The following is a 19,498-nucleotide window of genomic DNA, read 5'->3' as shown; positions in this document are numbered from 1 at the left end:
TCTGATCGCGATATAGTGATTAAACCACAAGGCAGATGTTGAACTCATCAATCGACCAAACTAACCTGTCAGCTTTATACTGATTTTTCATAAGCAAACTAATGGGTAATGTATTTTCTGTCATATAATTCGTAGAGTCATTTAGTTTTTCTGTTGAACAATTTTATACGCCATTAAAAAAAATTCAGTCAGTTGGTCAAAATGTGTGAGAAAATTGTCCAAAATACCCATGAGAATGCATGATAATTAAATAACCATGAACAGGATATTGTTCAATTATTTTCGCATTTTAAAACCTTCAAAACCCCTATAACACAATAATTAGAGCTCATCACACTTCTCTCGCCATCCTTCGTCTAAACCGATGATTGAAACACCGCCCGTAAAATCTAACCATTCTAACCAACAAATTATCATACTGAGGCATGCGAGGCTTCCGCATTTACAAAAAGGGATCCAAACACAAAGCACCCCACAAAGAACAGGGGTTAAGCACCCGTGGTTGTCTTCCTTCTGCACGGACACTGACCGGGCCGTGGGGTGGTAAGTTAGCCCGAAACTAAACCTCAAGAAGTCAGCTAGGCTTGGGCAGCACCAATGTCTCGTTTTTGCCTCTCTTCGGTCAACAAAGCGGCAACAATGGTGGACCGTTGCTCGGAAAAATAGAACGTTTCACCGATGGTGGATGATTAAGATATCTGCAGTGCCATTGTGGTTTTGTAGTAAAGGATACAAAGGCACCCCAAAGGCGTCTGGGGGAGGGAAGAATGGGACACGAGGGAAAAAGGGGAAGCGGGGTGTTTGAAAGTTTATCCTTAAGATACGATGGGACTGCCGGACCGTGTTTGGGAACGGCACGTTGAAGTTGACGGCTGGGATTGCTGTGGTTTGCTAAAAAGGGTTTCGCCCAGAAGAACCCGATCCTACCATTTTTCAACTAGCTGTCCGTAACGGTTTGTGTGATTAATGAATGGGTGTTGATGGTGTTATCGTCCCTGGATGGGCGAGCTTTTGACTTTTAGAAATCCTCTAGAAATCATTGTTGGTTGACATAATCTAACGTTTTTTTTTTCAAGCGCTTTCATGGAACTTCCCTTCCTGGAAAAGAGTATGAAAACACTTTAACATGGTTGCCAATATCGAAGTTTCTTCAACGTTATCAGACGTCCTAATGCGACCTTTACTCACAGGATCCAAGGCTATGCTAGTCTTATCGATCCTTAATTACCTTAAGAATGTAAGAATAACACAATAATGCAAGTACAACCATCGGTAAAAAGTGCTCCATATCAATCAAATATTTTTAAAGATAAACCTATTTAGCAACTCATTCGTCCACGAATGAAAAAAAATCCCCCCAAAACGGATTTTTTGGCGCTATGATGACGCCACTTTGCGGTCCACAACGACATTGTTTCAATTTGTCGATAAAGCTAATTACTCAACCCGTATTCATTGGCCACCGTGAGTTTGTCAGTTGGCTTTGTAATCGCATTGACCAGAGTGTGCCCGTTGTGCAAAACCACACTCACGTGAATTCAATCACAACACACACCTTCGGAACGTGTTCGTCGGTGTTGGTTGATGTGATCAGTACTCGATAAGTTCCGCGTTATTGATGGTTGAAGTACAAATCAAACTGGGAGCAGCACGTTTCCCGCTCCAAAGCTCACCACGTGCCAAACACGCGGGTACAAACGGATCGTGTCTTTTGCTTTTTTGGCGCCGGTCCACAAGAAAAAGGGCTCACAGCAGTGGTACACGGAACACGCGAAGATTATCTCGTGAAGCAATGATTGATAATAACCCACTGTTCGGATTGTTCCTCTTTTCTTCACTTCAGGTCACGTCACTTCGCTTTTAACAATGGCTTATTCTTTTAAGCCCTGCATTTATTTCCGACGGATCACACCTTTTGAACGTTAACCGATCCGTTTGATAAGCCGGGATGAGGTTTTGCAAAACTAAAGGCGTCGATTGTGGCAGGCTCTTGAAAACGGTTTCAGTGCATCGCCATACACGCCAGTGTTCGCTTCACACTTCACGGTTGCACACTGTGTAGTTGGCTCAGCGGTTGTTTCAGACACAATTTCCAACACCATCATGTCCAGTTGGGTGAGTTGCGTGGTGCTTGTTTTGCTAGCGGTGGCATCCATCCGTGCCTCTACCATTCCGGAGGCGAGGCACCCTGTCGATCCGCACGACCGACAGAATCCCCGGCCGGACCGCAAAGCGGCAGTAGCCGCCGTGCCCGTGTACGATGTGGCCGAAGAAGAATCAGAGTATTGGCACACAACGGCCCAGAAATCGTTGCAAGATCATACCGCGCTGCCAAAAACTGATCGCCGAGCCAAGAATGTGATATTTTTCATCGGTGACGGTATGTCCCTAACGACGGTGGCTGCTACCCGGATGTATCTGGGCAACGAGAACGTTTCCCTGTCCTTCGAGCAGTTCCCGTACTTCGGTCTGACGAAAACCTACTGCGTCAATCGGCAGGTGGCTGATTCGGCGTGTACGGCCACCGCTTACCTGTCCGGGGTGAAGATCAATTATGCGATGCTGAATGTGGCGGCCAGTGTGAGACGCACCACCTGCGAGTACGATCACGAAGCAACGGAGTTTACGGGTTTGCTCCATTGGGCGCAGCAGGCTGGAAAGAAGACGGGAGTCGTCACGACTACGCGCATCACGCATGCCAGCCCGGCCGGTGCTTACGCCAGCAGTGCCGATCGCGACTGGGAAGATGACAGTGAGATAAATGCCGATTGTCCCACGACGCCGAATGAAAACAAACCGAAGGACATTGCGAGCCAGCTCGTGCACGGTACTGTCGGTAAGCATCTGAACGTGGTGCTAGGTTGTGGTCGTCGCCATTTCCTACCCAAGGCAACAGTAGACGAGGATAACAAAAGTGGAACCCGTTCGGATGGCGTTAACCTGATCGATGAATGGAAAGCGGTACATAGTGGCATGGGTGAGGCACAGTACGTGTCCAACAAGCCGAGCCTAATGGAAGCCGCAAAGTCGAAGAAGCTGAACTATCTGCTGGGTTTGTTCGAGAGCAGTCACTGTCTTTACAACTTGGAAATCGACGATATGAAGGTCGGCGATCAGAAACCGAAGCTGACGGAAATGGTGGACGCCGCGTTAAGCATGCTGGAAGACAGCGAGAAGGGCTACGTGCTGTTTGTGGAAGGTGGTTTAATCGACACAGCTCATCATTCGAACCGGCCGCGCCTTTCGCTGGAGGAAACGAACGAATTCCACAAAGCGATCGATCTGGCCCGCAAGCGCACGAGCGAGGAAGATACGCTTATTGTGGTTTCGTCGGACCATAGCCATACACTGATGTTCAACGGATATCCGGTACGTATGATGGTGCATTAACCCTGGGGCACGTTGTTCTAATCTCTTCAGAACGGTAACGCATGGGTTTATTGCTACGATCTGTCACCTCATTTTGACCTCATCTACTGAGCCACGAATGCACATGCGTGGGTGATGATTTATTGCCTTCCATTAGGGTTATTATTGGACGGCATATCAGCGTGAGGGACTACATTGTAAAATGCACTGATAAGCATTTTGTAACTAATGCAATCAGTTTTATTGCATTGTCCTCTTTACAGTGGAATATAGTGGGGTAAATTTTATATCCCCAAGCGCTATTGACAGTTGCCTTTTCTTGTTTTAATAGACTTAAAAGTGGCTTTAAGTTTGCTTTAATGAAAAGCATAACCGCCGTTCTGTGGGATCTTGAATGGTGCTATAATGGTGCCAACCTTAAAAAAACGTTTTATAGCTTCTTGGTCATTAATTTTTCCCCTTTACTCCTTTCCTTTTATTTCGTAGACTCGTGGAAGTGACATTTTGGGCATTGGTGACGTCAGTGATGTTGACCGACTACCCTACACAACGCTCAGCTATGCAAATGGTGAAGGGTTCTACCAAACCTACGTCGATGGCAACCCAGCCCAGCGCATCGACATTAGCAGCTATGACTTCAGCAGCTATCGGCAGCGTTATCTGGCCACCGTACCACTGTCGTCGGAAACGCACGGTGGCGAAGATGTCGGTGTGTACGCCAGCGGTCCGGGTGCCCATCTGTTCAGCGGCAACACGGAACAGAACGTGTTACCGATGCTGATGGCATACGTCGCCAACATCGGTGAAGAGTTTGGTTGGGTGACGAACGACGATCAGCAAACTGGTGATGAGGATGATGATGATGATGATGGTGCTGCCAGCATGGTGTCTATTTCGCACCTGCTGCTCATGTGTCTAGCACTGGTTGGAACATTCGCTCGGCAGCTGTACCGGGTAGCGTAGTAAATATAATGGTTCCATACTATCACAACCTGATAGTCATATCAAAGGTCGTATTAACAATGAAATCGGATCTTAAAGATAGTCTTCCTGGTTTTATATTCCACTGAGAGGGCCCACTGCATTATCAAACATTCTCCTAACATGCATCAATTTTCGACGAGGACAAACCTAATCATCGTTCTGCCCAAGCGCGCCAAGGCGTAGACCGCCCTCAAGAAGCGTTTATCTCGGACAGTGCCGTTGATAACGCGAGAGTTAAGAAATAAAGCTATTTGAAAGGAAGCCTTACAGCACGCTACCCGAAGTGTTTTATTTAGTCCGCAATCGGGTGCGCCGTGAGTTGTTGCGTTGGGAGCACAGTGGCACGATGATGACCCTTGCAAGGTACTTCGTTTGTTTGGCTGTGGTGACACTCGCAGCTGGTGAGCTTTTCAGTGTTCCCGACAGTGGTAAGTGCTGCGAGAGTGAAAAATTCGGTGGATCACATTAAATTCGATCTACGCGTGTCCAACTTTCTATTTCGCTTTACATCTGCAGGTCGTGAACCCGACGGCCACTCGACACGTGGTAAACATGGATCGTTCAAATCGAGCTCCTCAGCCGCCAGCCGATCACAACCGGCCCAGGTGCAAGGTTTTGAGGAGCGTGAACTTGAAACAGACTTCTGGCTGCAACAGGCTCAACAAACACTCGCCCAAAAGCTAGCGACCCCGGACAACACGAATCATGCGAAAAATGTCATCTTCTTCATTGGGGACGGTATGTCGGCGCAAACGGTTGCAGCAACCCGTATGTATCTTGGCAACGAGGCCAACAGTTTGTCGTTCGAGCACTTCAAGGACATTGGTACGGTGCGAACGTACTGCGTGGACCGTCAGGTGTCCGACTCGTCCTGTACCGCCACGGCCTATCTGTCCGGGGTGAAGATCAACTACGGTATGGTGAACGTTGCTGCCTCGGTGAAACGGTACACTTGCCAGTACGATCGGAATGCATCCGATTTTGAGGGTCTGCTCAAGTGGGCGCAGGATGCGGGAAAGAGCACGGGTATCATTACAACGACGAAGATCACACACGCCACACCGGCCGGGGCGTATGCGAGCACAACCAACCGGTACTGGGAGAACGACGTGGAAGTGGCAGATGCCGACTGTGATCCGCAGCTGGTGGATGACATCGCCGAACAGTTGGTGGACAAGGAAATGGCGAAACGGTTCAATGTGGTGCTCGGTGGCGGTCGTGGTAATCTGCTTCCGGTAGAAACGATGGATGAAGAGGGAAAGCCAGGGTATCGGAAAGATGGTAAGAATCTGATCGAACAGTGGAAACAAACGCACGAAACTATGGGACGATCGCGGTACGTTTGGAACCGGGAGCAGCTCCTGTCGGTGGACACCGCCAACACGGACTATCTGCTCGGACTGTTCGAAAGCGGACACATGAAGTACAATCTGGAGCTGAAGGCTAGTAGTGAGGCGAGCCGAACGGAACCAACGCTAGAGGAGATGACTCGGACTGCGATCGAGCTGCTGCAGCGGAACAAGAAAGGATACGTGCTGTTTGTGGAGGGTGGACTGATCGATGTGGCTCACCACGAAACGTGGGCTCGATTGGCGCTGGACGAAACGGCTGAGATGGCCAGGGCTATCGATACAGCGCGCCAAATGACCAGCGAGCAGGATACGCTGATCGTTGTAAGTTCCGATCATGCACACACGATGACGTACAACGGATATCCCGTAAGTGAGCTGATAATGTATTTAAGTAGAATAAGGTAAGTGGATAAGATTCTCATAATTCTACAACTCCGACAGAAACGCGGCAACGACATCCTCGGGCTGGGTGACGTAAGCGATGAAGACTTTTTGCCCTACACCACGCTCAGCTATGCGAACGGGTTGTCGTACTACACAACCTACACCGAGAACAATTTGGGCATCCGGGAGGACGTTTCCAAGTACGACTACACCCGGATGGATCAACGTTACATGGCGACGGTACCGTTGGATGCGGAAACGCACGGTGGCGATGACGTTGCTGTCTGGGTGTCTGGCCCAATGTCACACCTGTTCCGCGGCGTGTACGAACAGAACACGATCCCGTATCTGATCTCGTACGTCGCCCAAATTGGTGATTACTACGACGATTCCAACTCCGGTACGAGCGAACTCGTTCTGCAACTGTCGGTCCTGCTCGGTTGTTTCATCGCCGTGCTAATGAGACGATAATTAATCCTACCAGCCATTCGAACAATCGTTGGACCCATCTGTCAAAACCGGGCAGTTTTCGTTTGATCGATGTAGAGAGCAGCATTATCCACCGATGCACAAGCAGTTGTGCGATAGGTGCCGCTTATCAGAGAATTGTTTACTGTACATAGTGTCTAGAGTAGAAGTACCTTGAGCCGGTAACGTAAGTTGCCAATGACGTAAATATATCAATTTTTTTGCGACTAATCCTACCATATGTCTTGTATATTTTCCTTTTGGAGTGCACGATTAAACCGGGTATTATCGCTTTAATAAAGTGCTTATCAAATGAACAATTCCACCGACTGGCGGCTGTCAACCTGTGCTCTCACTCTAACCAAACCCAAACAAACTTTGATCTGTTTGTTGATCAGAAGTTCGATGCATTGTTCGCTTATCGCTGAGCAGACTGAAAAGCGGTAAATCGGACTTTTGTAAATCTTGGTGACATTTATATGGTGAAAGACGCAACACGCCACTACGCCGTATTGTGGGATAAGGTGGGACACACACAAAAAAAACCATTAATCAATTATCCGCGCATGCCTGCTGTCAACTTTAAGTGGGTAATCGTTTAATCAACCCCCTGGCGAGTAGATGTGGAATTTAAACCTTCCGGGAGTTGTAGAGTTCTTACAGTAGTTCAAAATACCTATGACGGCATCAAACACATTTCGATTACACATGTTTATTACTTTATTCGATAGTCGTTTTTTTTTTTTGAGAATGATCAATTGTTACAAGCCTTCAAACCATGACCAATGCACGAAGCGTACGCCATCATGTGCGGTATAACGTTCTGCTCGTACGAACCGGTAAACAGATGTGACCACGGTCCGGACGCATATACGGCCACATCTTCACCACCGTGCGTTTCCAGCTCGACGGGTAGCGTCGCCGGAAATTCAAAGTTATCTTCGGTGGCTTCTGGCATTTCGCGCACATTGGCACGAGATCCCTTCGCTGGATCTACATGCTTGTAGAACCCGAGTCCATTGGCGTAACTGATGGTCATGTACGGAATACCATCCTTTCCGGTACCTGCTGTACCGAAGATGTCATTTCCACGATTCTGTTATCAAGATAAGAGATGATTTTTGTTACACAAAACCCCCCGAAACATTATCGATAAGTGACGAAGTCTTACCGGATACCCAGCAAAGCTGACACTGTGCGAATGATCTGACGTCACCACAATCAAAGTGTCTTCCTCGCTGAACTTGTTGCGGGCCATCTCGATCGCTTTCGCGAACTCCACCGTTTCATCCACGGCATATCTCGCCTGATTGTCATGATGTCCATGATCGATACGACCTCCCTCCACGAACAGGAAGAAACCTTCCGGGTTTGTGCTGAGGATATCTGTCGCTTTGTCTACCATCTCGGCGAGCGTCGGTTCTTCGTCAAGGTTTTTGTGTACCCTGTCTAAGTTGTACACACAGTGGCTTGGTTCAAACATTCCCAGCAAACGGTCCGTTCGGTGAGGATCCACTGCCAACAGATCCGATCGTTTCCACACAAACGTTCGGTTCTCTCCCACGGGACCGTTCCGAATCCACTCATTGATCAGATGTCTTCCATCGGATCGGTATCCTCCCTTGCCCGTCTCGTAGTCCTCATGGATGTCACGATCCATAAACTCTCGTCGTCCTCCGCCCAGAATTACCTTCAACCGTGGAGCCGTCTCACCGTACACCAACTGTTCCGCAATATCATCCACCCGATCCGCATCGCAACCATCCTGCTTCACCCAATAATCGTCTTCCCAGTCCCGGAACGCGATATGGGCATACATCCCCGATGGGGAAGCGTGTGTGACGCGTGTCGTGGTGACTATTCCCGCATCCTTCCCTGCATCCATTGCCCACTGTCCGATGGAGGACGTGTGCGTGCTACGGTTCCGTGCCGCCTCACAGTCACGCACCGAGACGTGCGCATTGACGCCAATCGTTTCATAATTGCCCTTCACACCTGTCAGATAGGCAGTGGCCGTACAAGCCGAATCAGCCACCTGGTAATTGACGCAGTACGTCTTCGACATGCCCACGTACGGAAACTTTTCGAAGGATAGTGGAATCTCCTCACCGCCCGCATAAACTCGCGCCATACCAACGGTGGAGATGGACATTCCATCGCCCAGGAACATGATGACATTCTTGGCAATGTTTTTGTTTTCCTTCTTCGCCAACAACTTCTCAACGGTTGCTTTGGCCTGATTTCTCCAGTACTCGATCGTTTGCTCCTGTTCGGCATTTTTGCTATTCGGCAGCTTCTTTACGTTTTCATCGGGTAGCCTCGGATGGAGCCGTTTGTCACTGTCGTAGTCTGAACGCGGAAAGAGATAACACACGCAGAGACACACACGCGAAACACAATGAAAGAAAAAAATATACTCAAAATATTAAGTTTATTTTAAATTCTCTGCTCTATTACCATCGTTAAGTGAGCCCAGCGCGACACCGAGTACGGTGGCAACTAGCAGCATGCGCTTTACGGTTCGGTACATCTTCGGCACTATCTGAACGTCTGCGAACAACTGAACGAAGCTATATGTTTCTGCCGGACGGAACCAACTCGATTCAAGAGTGCTCGAAGTAATTGGGTGGTTTTAAGATAATGAAACGTTCAGCTGATCGTGATGCACTCGTGGCTGGAGATGATAACACCGACTGGCATCAAAGTGTAATCACCCGAAGTGACATTATCTGTACATTCTTTTTATTTTGCTCACAGTTTTCATGTTCGTATGGCTCGAGCCTTATCTAGCATCGATATGATAATTATTTTGATTTGTATTGTTATCAAAGCTTTCGTTGAATCTTGAGGTTAGATTATCCGAACGATAGTACCAGATATCACGTGAGTCGATATTACTACACTTGAAATGCGATTCTGTCGCAAGAATGATCAAAGAGTATGGTACACACTTCAAAACGTGCCTTTCATCACTTCCCGGACAAGTTTTCTTCACGTATGATAATGGCTTTCGATGCTCTTCGTTTCCTACTTTGTTTCTTAGAAACTATTCGATCATTACAAAACACTCCTTTATCTCTCTCCTCCAGTGATCTCCATTGTTCCGAAAGGTCCTGAATCCTTTCATAGAATATTTCGCTCCTGGACATCTTGAAGTACTGCAGCTCAATCACATGCCTTCAATCCATTGCCAAGGCACGAAGCGTACGCCATCATGTGTGGGATCAGGTTCTGCTCGTACGTACCGGTAAACAGGTGAGACCACGGTCCGGATGCATACACAGCCACATCTTCTCCGCCGTGTGTTTCAGAATTCTTTGGTAGCATGGCCGGAAAATCAAAGTTCGACTTCGATCGGTCCATCTGACGTACGTCCAGCCTTTTGCCAGCTTCCACATCAACATGTTTTTTATAGCCTGGCCCATTGGCGTAGCTTATGGTCATGTAAGGGACACCATCGCCACCATTTCCAGCCGTGCCGAAGATATCATTTCCACGACTCTGTTAGTGTAGAACAAGGGACACACATTAAACGCAATCATTCGTCACATTCAGATATTCATTTGCTTACCGGGTATCCTGCAAAGCTGACACTGTGCGAATGATCTGACGTCACCACAATCAAAGTGTCTTCCTCGCTGAACTTTTTGCGTGCCAGCTCGATCGCTTTCGCGAACTCCACCGTTTCATCAATGGAATATTTAGCTCGATTATCATGATGTGCATGATCAATGCGACCTCCCTCCACAAACAGGAAGAATCCATTCGGGTTTGTGCTAAGAATGTCCGTCGCCTTGTCCACCATCTCGGCGAGCGTCGGTTCTTCGTCCAAATTCTTTTCCACTTTATCCAAATTATACGCACAATGTCCCGGCTCAAACATTCCCAGCAAACGGTCCGTTCGGTGAGGATCCACTGCCAACAGATCCGATCGTTTCCACACAAACGTTCGGTTCTCTCCGACGGGACCATTCCGAATCCACTCGTCGATCAGATGTCTTCCATCGGATCGGTATCCTCCCTTGCCCGTCTCGTAATCCTCATGGATATCACGATCCATGAACTCTCGTCGTCCTCCGCCCAAAATTACCCTCAGACGTGGAGCTGTCTCACCGTACACCAACTGTTCCGCAATATCATCAACAATGTCCGGATCACAACCGTCCTCTTTCACATAGTAATCATCTTCCCAGTCCCGGAACGCTGTGTGTGCATAGATTCCCGCTGGAGATGCGTGAGTGACACGTGTCGTGGTGACTATTCCTGAATCTTTTCCCGCATCGATTGCCCACTGACCGATGGAAGTTGTGTGGAATGATCGATTCTGGCCAGCTTCACAGTCTCCGACCTTCACGTGCGCATTGACACCGATCGTATCCATGTTGCCTTTGACACCAGTCAAGTAAGCCGTGGCAGTGCAAGCCGAATCGGGTACCTGGTAGTCGACGCAGTACGTCTTCGCCATACCTGTGTAAGGGAACTCTTCAAAGGATAGTGGAGTCTCTTCACCACCGGCATGAATTCTTGCCAGTGCAACAGTGGAGATGGACATTCCATCGCCCAGGAACATGATGACATTCTTGGCAATGTTTTTGTTTTCGGTTCGTTTCAAATGCTTTTCCACCGTTGCTTTGGCCTGATTTCTCCAGTATTCGATCGTTTGTTCCTGTTCTGCATTTTTTGGCGATTTGACAGGCACATTTTCATCCTGGAGTCTCGGATGGTATCGTTTATCACTGTCATACTCTTTGGAATAAAATCAATTTTAGTATTCTGGATTATATAACCACAATTATCTCTAAAGGTTTCTTTTACCATCGTTCAATGACGCGATCACCAAGGCAACCGACAGAAGGATAACACAAAGACCTGACACTATGGCACGCATTTTGCCCTTTAATGCACTGTCCGTTACTATCGACAGCCAGCAGTCGACTGGTAGACCGCCCAATTTTAGTCATTCCAGTTATACTGCCAATTCGGCCAAAAATATCGATTGCTTGATAATTATCGATCACGATGCTATCTACACCTCAGCAAGACCTCAGCCGCCTATCACCCATCCTTGGGGGTGATTTGCAGGTTTCTCAACCCACGGTGGATTTATCGCTAGACCGATTGTTAGAAATAGGCGCAGCATGATGTCCGAAACGTGATCACGTTATCACACTGTTCGGGAGTACCCCACAGTGGTCAGATTAACTGAAAACTTTACGATGACGAATGTATGGGATTGAGCAATTGAATTTTAATATCAGCTAAAACGATCGAACAAAAGCAGTATGGTGGTAATCTGTTAACGGATCTGTGAGCGAAATGAATAGAATTGAAATAATGAAATCCAAATTGTTTTTACTATTCTGCGATATTGGTCTGTACTCTATCAGATTTGATATGAAAATTGTTATCAATCTTGTCTTTCACAAATGTATTTCGTATTTTAACCTATGCTTCCGATACTCACGGTGGTGCATTAAACCCCTTGGAGGCCCTGGGTGAAATGATAGTTAGGACCCCTAATAATAAACGATAGTTGGGGCCCCGAGAGGGTGGTCATGATCTAATTTCAGAAATTACAGTTCTGGGAGGGGGGTTGGTACGAGGCCCACCAAATGAGACGAAGCTAAAAGCGTGGTAGGCTTGATAACATCCTTAACGGGCTGCCCTGGACATATTTCATAACTGTTGAACGGAGGGGCCCTCTTACACTTCGAGGCCCTTCTAGCATAAGTAGAGGGTCAAAGCGACGCTTTTCTGGTCCATTTATAGATCAATTCATACAGTTTTACCTACTAAACAACTTTTTTCGGGGCCCCCACACGGCGAGGCCCTAGGCGGCCGCCTACTCCGCCAACCGTTAGATCCGCCACTACGCCTCTGAGATATGGACTTGGTCCATAACTAACGAAACCCTCTTAACCGCGTTCAAATGGAAGATGCTCGGAAGGATTTTTGGCCCCGTATGTGTAGAAGGACAATGGAGAATCCGCTATAATACGAACTCTACGAGCTGTACGACGTCATGAGAATGACATTGGATTACCCAGTCCGTAAAGACCCAGTCAGATCGTCCACATGGACCGATAGGACGTTTAAGGAGACTTGGGATAATCGAGTGATGTGCTCACTAAAGGATCGATCCTCCGAATCCGAATCAAATCCCTCTAAGGAAACAAAACAAAGGTATGTAGCTTCGGAAGCATATACCATACATATATTACATGACAACATATTTAACATGCCATAATCATTTAAACCATTTTTATTACCTCACAATGTACGTATGATTTAATTTGAAAAAATAATGTGATGCGATGGTATATTTACTATTACAACATTGTGTAAAGGCGATGAAAATGTTGCGTAATAGATACTAACAAATTTTCGGAAAAAATTACGTTTCATTTCCCCATTCGAGTGCAGCCGAAACCCCAACAAATGGAATGTTTATTCTAAAATTATCAACAAAAAAAAACCCTCCAAAAGATCAAACTGCTTTAGCACAGCAGGTCCTAGAATGTAACAAATAGCTTTCTAATTTTAGGTTTGGTCTGAAGAACCGGATCGAATGAAATTACCACCATCCGTGCCGAACTGGTAAGAAATTTTAAGATGAAAAAAAAAACAATCTCTACAATATGCTGCAGTCTCAACTTGAAACGTGATCCAGCCCGCTCATGCCACGCCGTTAAACTTTCCCGATGCCGGAAAAGATGAGGTATCTTTCGGGCGGCTGTAAATAACATTATCTTAACCGTTGGAAACTTTGCCCCAATCTGCACAAGCTTGCTATGTTTTTATCTAACAATGGTTACTACGAAGAGAGGAAAAAGGGGGATGAAAATGGCAAGTAAAAACGTTCAGTTTAAATATTTGTTTGCAAACTGTGTTTGAACAGAAGAATATCGAAGGAAGAGTTTAAAAAGTTTTATTTTTTATTCACTTTTCCTACCGTTCAATCGTGCATAAATCTGGATACGTAAATGAATTGAGTCGAAACGCACACAGTCAATATTTCATGAATTGTTTCAAACTCGCATGTACGTTAATGTGCCAGAAAGCGAAGGTAAATGGCTTTGAAATGTTGAGAACGAATTTTTTTTTTCATTGCTCTAAAAGATCCAACATCAATTATCATTTATTACATCCACTTCTCTTACTTCATGTCATTAATCAACAAAGTTTTATGCTAGCCGCTGTAAACAACGTTAGAAAAATGTTCCATTTTCTCCCGAAAAATAAAACCACATCAACTCTAACCTTTTGCTACCGGCAGTGTAAGCACGTCCATAAGACCATGATTGTGGATGTTGCTCCCTTTAATCTCATCATTACACGATTTCATGTGTTGTGTACCGGAAGGTACCGGAAAAATAAACATTCCCAGGATCATTGCCAGGCTCGGAAATTGCCCTCCCTTCTGCCGCTAAAAAAAACACCCAGAACAAATTTTCAGCGCCAAGTCATGTGTGAGCCACGAGCAAGAGGCATGCCAAAATCCAAGAAACACTTCAGTCCCATAATCCCAACCCCGTTCCGTACCGTGTAAGGTGCAACCGGTAAGATTGCTTTTTCAGTGTTGAGTTGTTGAGAATTTTTCTTTTTTGCTTATCTTTTGGATATGCTCTGCGTTTGTGTGTGTGTATTTCCAATTTAGACGGTCGTGTTGAGTTGTGGTTGTGTGCCGAGTTCGTTTTTTTCCATGGTGGTTGTTTTGTTTTGTGCCACATCGCAACCGTGTCGTCGCCAAAAACGCTTCTCCCGCTAGATCCCAGAACAGATCCATCCGCCCATCAACTTTACCGTGTCATGGGGTGACATTGTCATGGCGCTTTTGGAAGTTGGCAGTCACCGAGTGGCTTAATTTAATCTATTAGACAAACTGGCGGTACCTGCCGGGGTTTGCTCGCTTTCTTTTCGCCATCGTCAGAGCGGGTGTAGTACACGGTACACGGCAACGACGACTACCATTTCTCCCAGGTGAATAAGGATGTTGCTGTCAACGGCGACCGCCCCCGGTTCGTTACCCGTTTCGCAATCTGTTCACCCAAAATGGCACTGGCTTCTTACACCCTCTTGCCGGTGAATACGCTCATTACGCTGATACAAATTAAATTATCGTGTATTATTGAAAACGATCATCTGCAGCGCAGTGTAAGCTGGAACATTCTTTCAGCAAACAAGATAGCATGGTAGTGAATTTGTGCCAGATGGGATTTAAAATTCACGACTCCATTCCACGAAACACATGCTGCTTGTTTTCGCACAGTTTTCACCTCACAAGCCAAACAAAAAAGTACGACGCACCTTTTTAGCAGAAAGCAAAAACACACACACCCGGTACTAATTAAATGAAATAAATCAGCAATGGTTAGCGTTTTTCTGGAATAGAACGAAATGTTTTCCGGATTGGTTCGCATTCCTGAGGTTGAACGCTACTGAATATTTCAACCTTTATAGTAGTAATAAATTAGCATTTAATTGCAATTTGTACACCGATATTCGAGTTGATGTTTGCTTTTTGCACCATAAATCAATGTTCCACACAAACAAAAACAACCGTGGTCGATCCATGGTATTTGAATCGATTGTAGTTATCAGGAATGTAGATGAATTAATATGTTATGATGAAGCATCCTTTAATACATCATTGCATTCTGATCGAGATAGGATGTTTTGTCTATGAAAATAAAATGTTATCAATATCATTACTAAATCGCTTCTTAATTGCTAATAAAACTTCCTTAAACTTGATCAACAGATTAGGTTTAATCTATTTATTATAGCTCATCAAATAACTGTAATATTTAGAAAATGTCACGATATAAAATAAGGCTTAAAATAAAAACAGTGTCTAAAGTGCATAGCATGAAAATTGCGTCCATCCCAAAACACACTTATAATTATTTTTTTTAAATAATTCAAAGGAAAAATGAATTAGATTTCAAAGTACAAAGTACATGTCAATGTTTCATAGTATGTAATTTAAATAAATATAAATTCTCGCCTTCTCTCTCTCTCTCTCACTCTCTCTTACTCTTTCTTTCTCTCTCTCAGACACACACACACACCAACGAATTCTTATCAAGTATCAATGATTTATCAATAATTTTGCAAATGAACAATACAAGGCTCTTTGCGCCTAAAGAGTATGCAATCCATAGAATCAGAATGGCATTTACGGGACACCTTTAACAGAACGATCTTCCAATGCTCATAAACTGCTCATTAAAAGTCATAACGTTCTCATCAAGTGCACGACTATTTCGGTTTTTCGTTGAAAACATTTGCATACCAACAGGCGCGTACAGCCAGCACCGATGGCTACCTTACCGGGTTAGGGTAAGGAATTTCAATTCTGTTACGTGGAAGGAGGCATAAAATAAAAAACCGAAAAAAATACATGGTTTTTAAAAAATACTAAAGCACAAGGTGCCAGCACAAAGCACCGATTGTAACAAGTGATAACATAAATATATAAATGAATTGTACTTAGATTCATCAAATTCGACCACCTACACCTTGCTGCACACAATTATTATGACATCTTTTTACTCTGTGACTCATGTGTTCGTCTTTTTCAACCTCCTTATTTTATTCATAACATTTTAAATATAGCAAACCATTTGAAACAAACAAAAGTATGAGTTTTTAATGTCACATTTTTCGTGAAAGTTCAAGGATATGATTTTGAAGGACTGATCAGGGAGACGTTTTCAAGTTTCTCCTTACAATTTAAGTTAGTACTTCCTTTAAAACCCGCCATGAAGATTCCGTAGAAAGAAACATTCACTACTACTACGATACGTCTCGTAAAACATCACTACAAACAAACTGGACGTCTTTCGAAAGCGGCCCGTTTAGACTGTCCTCGGTTGCCCGAAGCAACAGCACAAAAAGCCCTTCAAGCCCATTAGCAACCCATTGCAATTACAAACCATAATGCAATCATGCAAATTACACAAGTGCACTTACGGGTCATCAGGATGCAGGGTGCATTGTTTTCCTTGCGCTTTGCTAAAACAGTGCGCATCTTCGGAAAGCCCTATGTAACCTTTTGCACAAACATTCGATGTCGTTTGCTATTGCAGCCGTTACCGTTTAGTGTAGCTGGCCAAGGATAGCTTCTCATCCTGTCGGGTATGATGTTCACATACCGTCCTTCAACCATATGGTGCAAATGGTGAATGTTAGCTCGAGGCGGTTCGAAAACAATCAAATTTGCTGTAAGCTGCTTTGCAATTAGCCTGAGGGAAGGATTTGAGCTACTTTGGAGTTTGATACGGATTTACCAAAGCTAACCCACACCAGCCGGAAGAACTTTATCGTGACATTATCTGTAGAGTCTTTAATTCTGCTAACACTTGGAATGGCCAGACTCTTAGCATCATTTTTGTTTATTTTTAATGCTTCCCAAATATTCGTCTAATATTGAGGTTAGATTATTAGAACTATACTAGAACGTCTCACGTGACGCGAATAATTGGTTCAAATGAGTCCCCGGGTAAGTTTTCTGCTCGTGTTTCAATGGCTTTTGAGGCTCTTTACTTGAATTTAAAATTTTAATGAATTTAGAAGCTCTTCTTTTTTTCTTATTACGTAGTTTCTTAAAAACTAATCTATTATTACAATACAGATATCTTCCTCTCTCCCTTTGTAATCTAAATTTTTCCTTAAAGCCCGAAATATTTCTTAGATCCGGGACTCCTTGAAGTACTGCAGCTCAATCGCATGCCTTCAACCCGTTGCCAAGGCACGAAGCGTACGCCATCATGTGTGGGATCAAGTTCTGCTCGTACGTACCGGTAAACAGGTGAGACCATGGTCCGGATGCATACACAGCCACATCTTCCCCTGCGTGCGTTTCGGGATATGTAGGCAACGTGGCAGGAAAGGCAAAGTTCGCCTTCGATCGGTCCATCTCGCGTACATCCAGCCTTTTGCCAGCTTCCACATCAATATGTTTGCTATATCCCGGTCCATTGGCGTAGCTGATGGTCATGTAAGGGACACCATCGCCACCATTTCCAGCCGTGCCGAAGATATCATTTCCACGACTCTGTTATTGTAAGACATGGAACACAAATTAAACGCATTCATTCGTCACATTCAGATATTCATTTGCTTACCGGGTATCCTGCAAAGCTGACACTGTGCGAATGATCTGACGTCACCACAATCAAAGTGTCTTCTTCGCTGAACTTTTTGCGTGCCAGCTCGATCGCTTTCGCGAACTCCAACGTTTCATCGACGGCGTATTTCGCCTGATTTTCATGATGTCCATGATCGATTCGGCCGCCCTCCGCAAATAGGAAGAATCCATTCGGGTTTGTACTGAGAATGTCCGTCGCCTTGTCCACCATCTCGGCGAGCGTCGGTTCTTCGTCCAAATTCTTTTCCACTTTATCCAAATTATATTCACAATGGCTTGGTTCAAACAGTCCAAGTAATCGATCAGTTCGCTGAGGATCCACTGCTAACAGATCCGATCGTTTCCACACAAACGTTCGGTTCTCGCCGACGGGACCATTCCGAATCCACTCATTGATCAGATGTCTTCCATCGGATCGGTATCCTCCCTTGCCCGTCTCGTAATCCTCATGGATGTCACGATCCATAAACTCTCGTCGTCCTCCGCCCAAAATTACTTTCAACCGAGAACCTGTCTCACCGTACACCAACTGTTCCGCAATATCATCAACAATGTCCGGATCACAACCGTCCTCTTTCACATAGTAATCATCTTCCCAGTCCCGGAACGCTGTGTGTGCAAAGACACCAGCTGGAGATGCGTGAGTGACACGTGTCGTGGTGACTATTCCTGAATCTTTTCCCGCATCGATTGCCCACTGACCGATGGAAGTTGTGTGAAATGATCGATTCTGACCAGCCTCACAATTCCCAGTCTTTACATGCGCATTGACACCGATCGTAGCTATATTGTTTTTCACACCAGCCAAGTAAGCCGTGGCAGTGCAAGCCGAATCGGGTACCTGGTAGTCGACGCAGTACGTCTTCGCCATACCTGTGTAAGGGAACTCTTCAAAGGATAGTGGAGTCTCTTCACCACCGGCATGAATTCTTGCCAGTGCAACAGTGGAGATGGACATTCCATCGCCCAGGAACATGATGACATTCTTGGCAATGTTTTTGTTTTCCTTCTTCGCCAACAACTTCTCAACGGTTGCTTTGGCCTGATTTCTCCAGTATTCGATCGTTTGTTCCTGTTCGGCATTTTTTGGCGATTTGACAGGCACATTTTCATCCTGGAGTCTCGGATGGTATCGTTTATCACTGTCATACTCTTTGGGATAAAATCAATTTTAGTATTCTGGATTATTTAACCACAATTATCTCTAAAGGTTTCTATTACCATCGTTCAATGACGCGATCACCAAGGCAACCGACAGAAGGATAACACAAAGACCTGACACTATGGCACGCATTTTGCCCTTTAATGCACTGTCCGTTACTATCGACAGCCAGCAGTCGACTGGTAGATCGCCCAATTTTAGTCATTCCAGATATACTGTCATTTCGACCAAAAATATCGCATGCTTCGCAATTATCTATCACGATGCAAACTATACCTCTCCACGACCCTGACAGGCAATCCTAGGGCGTGATTTGCAGGTTTATCAGCCAACGGTGGATTTATTGTCAGACCGATTGTTAGAAATAGGTGCAGTATGATGTCCGAAACGTGATCACGTTATCATTCTGTTCGGGACTACCCCACAGCGTTCAATTTACCAGCAAACTTTACGATGACGAATGCACGCTGAGCACCATTTAGTAAAATGGATTGATGAATTGTAATATTAAATAATGTCTTTATTATTAAAAAAAACAGTTGAGTGGGATCCCATGAGAAATTCATGAAAATCTAGTTCATGAAATGGTTGAAACTATTATTAATAGTTGTGGAAAACATATATTTA

The 19,498-nt window shown here is 45.2% G+C and overlaps 5 protein-coding genes across 5 annotated transcripts; 2 read left to right on the top strand and 3 right to left on the bottom strand.

The window, feature by feature from the left end:
• The first annotated feature begins 2,103 nt into the window (after positions 1-2,103).
• On the top strand, positions 2,104-4,332 carry LOC128718701 (alkaline phosphatase-like). The gene is made up of 2 exons (XM_053812321.1): positions 2,104-3,369; positions 3,856-4,332. Exons 1-2 carry the CDS (start codon positions 2,104-2,106, stop codon positions 4,330-4,332), a joined length of 1,743 nt encoding a protein of 580 aa, XP_053668296.1.
• A 367-nt stretch (positions 4,333-4,699) lies between these two features.
• LOC128718700 (alkaline phosphatase-like) lies at positions 4,700-6,560 on the top strand. Its single transcript, XM_053812320.1, has 3 exons — positions 4,700-4,781; positions 4,870-6,071; positions 6,147-6,560. Exons 1-3 carry the CDS (start codon positions 4,700-4,702, stop codon positions 6,558-6,560), a joined length of 1,698 nt encoding a protein of 565 aa, XP_053668295.1.
• Positions 6,561-7,311: 751 nt separating this feature from the next.
• LOC128709632 (alkaline phosphatase-like) lies at positions 7,312-9,087 on the bottom strand. The gene is made up of 3 exons (XM_053804637.1): positions 9,015-9,087; positions 7,729-8,906; positions 7,312-7,653 (listed from the first exon to the last, which is right to left on the bottom strand). The coding sequence occupies exons 1-3, from the start codon at positions 9,085-9,087 to the stop codon at positions 7,312-7,314; spliced, it is 1,593 nt and encodes a 530-aa protein (XP_053660612.1).
• Positions 9,088-9,722: 635 nt separating this feature from the next.
• Positions 9,723-11,445, bottom strand: LOC128710161 (alkaline phosphatase-like). The gene is made up of 3 exons (XM_053805202.1): positions 11,373-11,445; positions 10,129-11,303; positions 9,723-10,058 (listed from the first exon to the last, which is right to left on the bottom strand). Exons 1-3 carry the CDS (start codon positions 11,443-11,445, stop codon positions 9,723-9,725), a joined length of 1,584 nt encoding a protein of 527 aa, XP_053661177.1.
• A 5,835-nt stretch (positions 11,446-17,280) lies between these two features.
• LOC128718982 (alkaline phosphatase-like) lies at positions 17,281-19,003 on the bottom strand. Its single transcript, XM_053812603.1, has 3 exons — positions 18,931-19,003; positions 17,687-18,861; positions 17,281-17,616 (listed from the first exon to the last, which is right to left on the bottom strand). The coding sequence occupies exons 1-3, from the start codon at positions 19,001-19,003 to the stop codon at positions 17,281-17,283; spliced, it is 1,584 nt and encodes a 527-aa protein (XP_053668578.1).
• Positions 19,004-19,498: the final 495 nt, after the last annotated feature.

This window comes from Anopheles marshallii, chromosome 2, assembly GCF_943734725.1.
Source record: "Anopheles marshallii chromosome 2, idAnoMarsDA_429_01, whole genome shotgun sequence".
Classification (NCBI taxonomy): Eukaryota; Metazoa; Arthropoda; class Insecta; order Diptera; family Culicidae; genus Anopheles; species Anopheles marshallii.
This window is presented reverse-complemented; position numbering and strand designations above follow the sequence as displayed.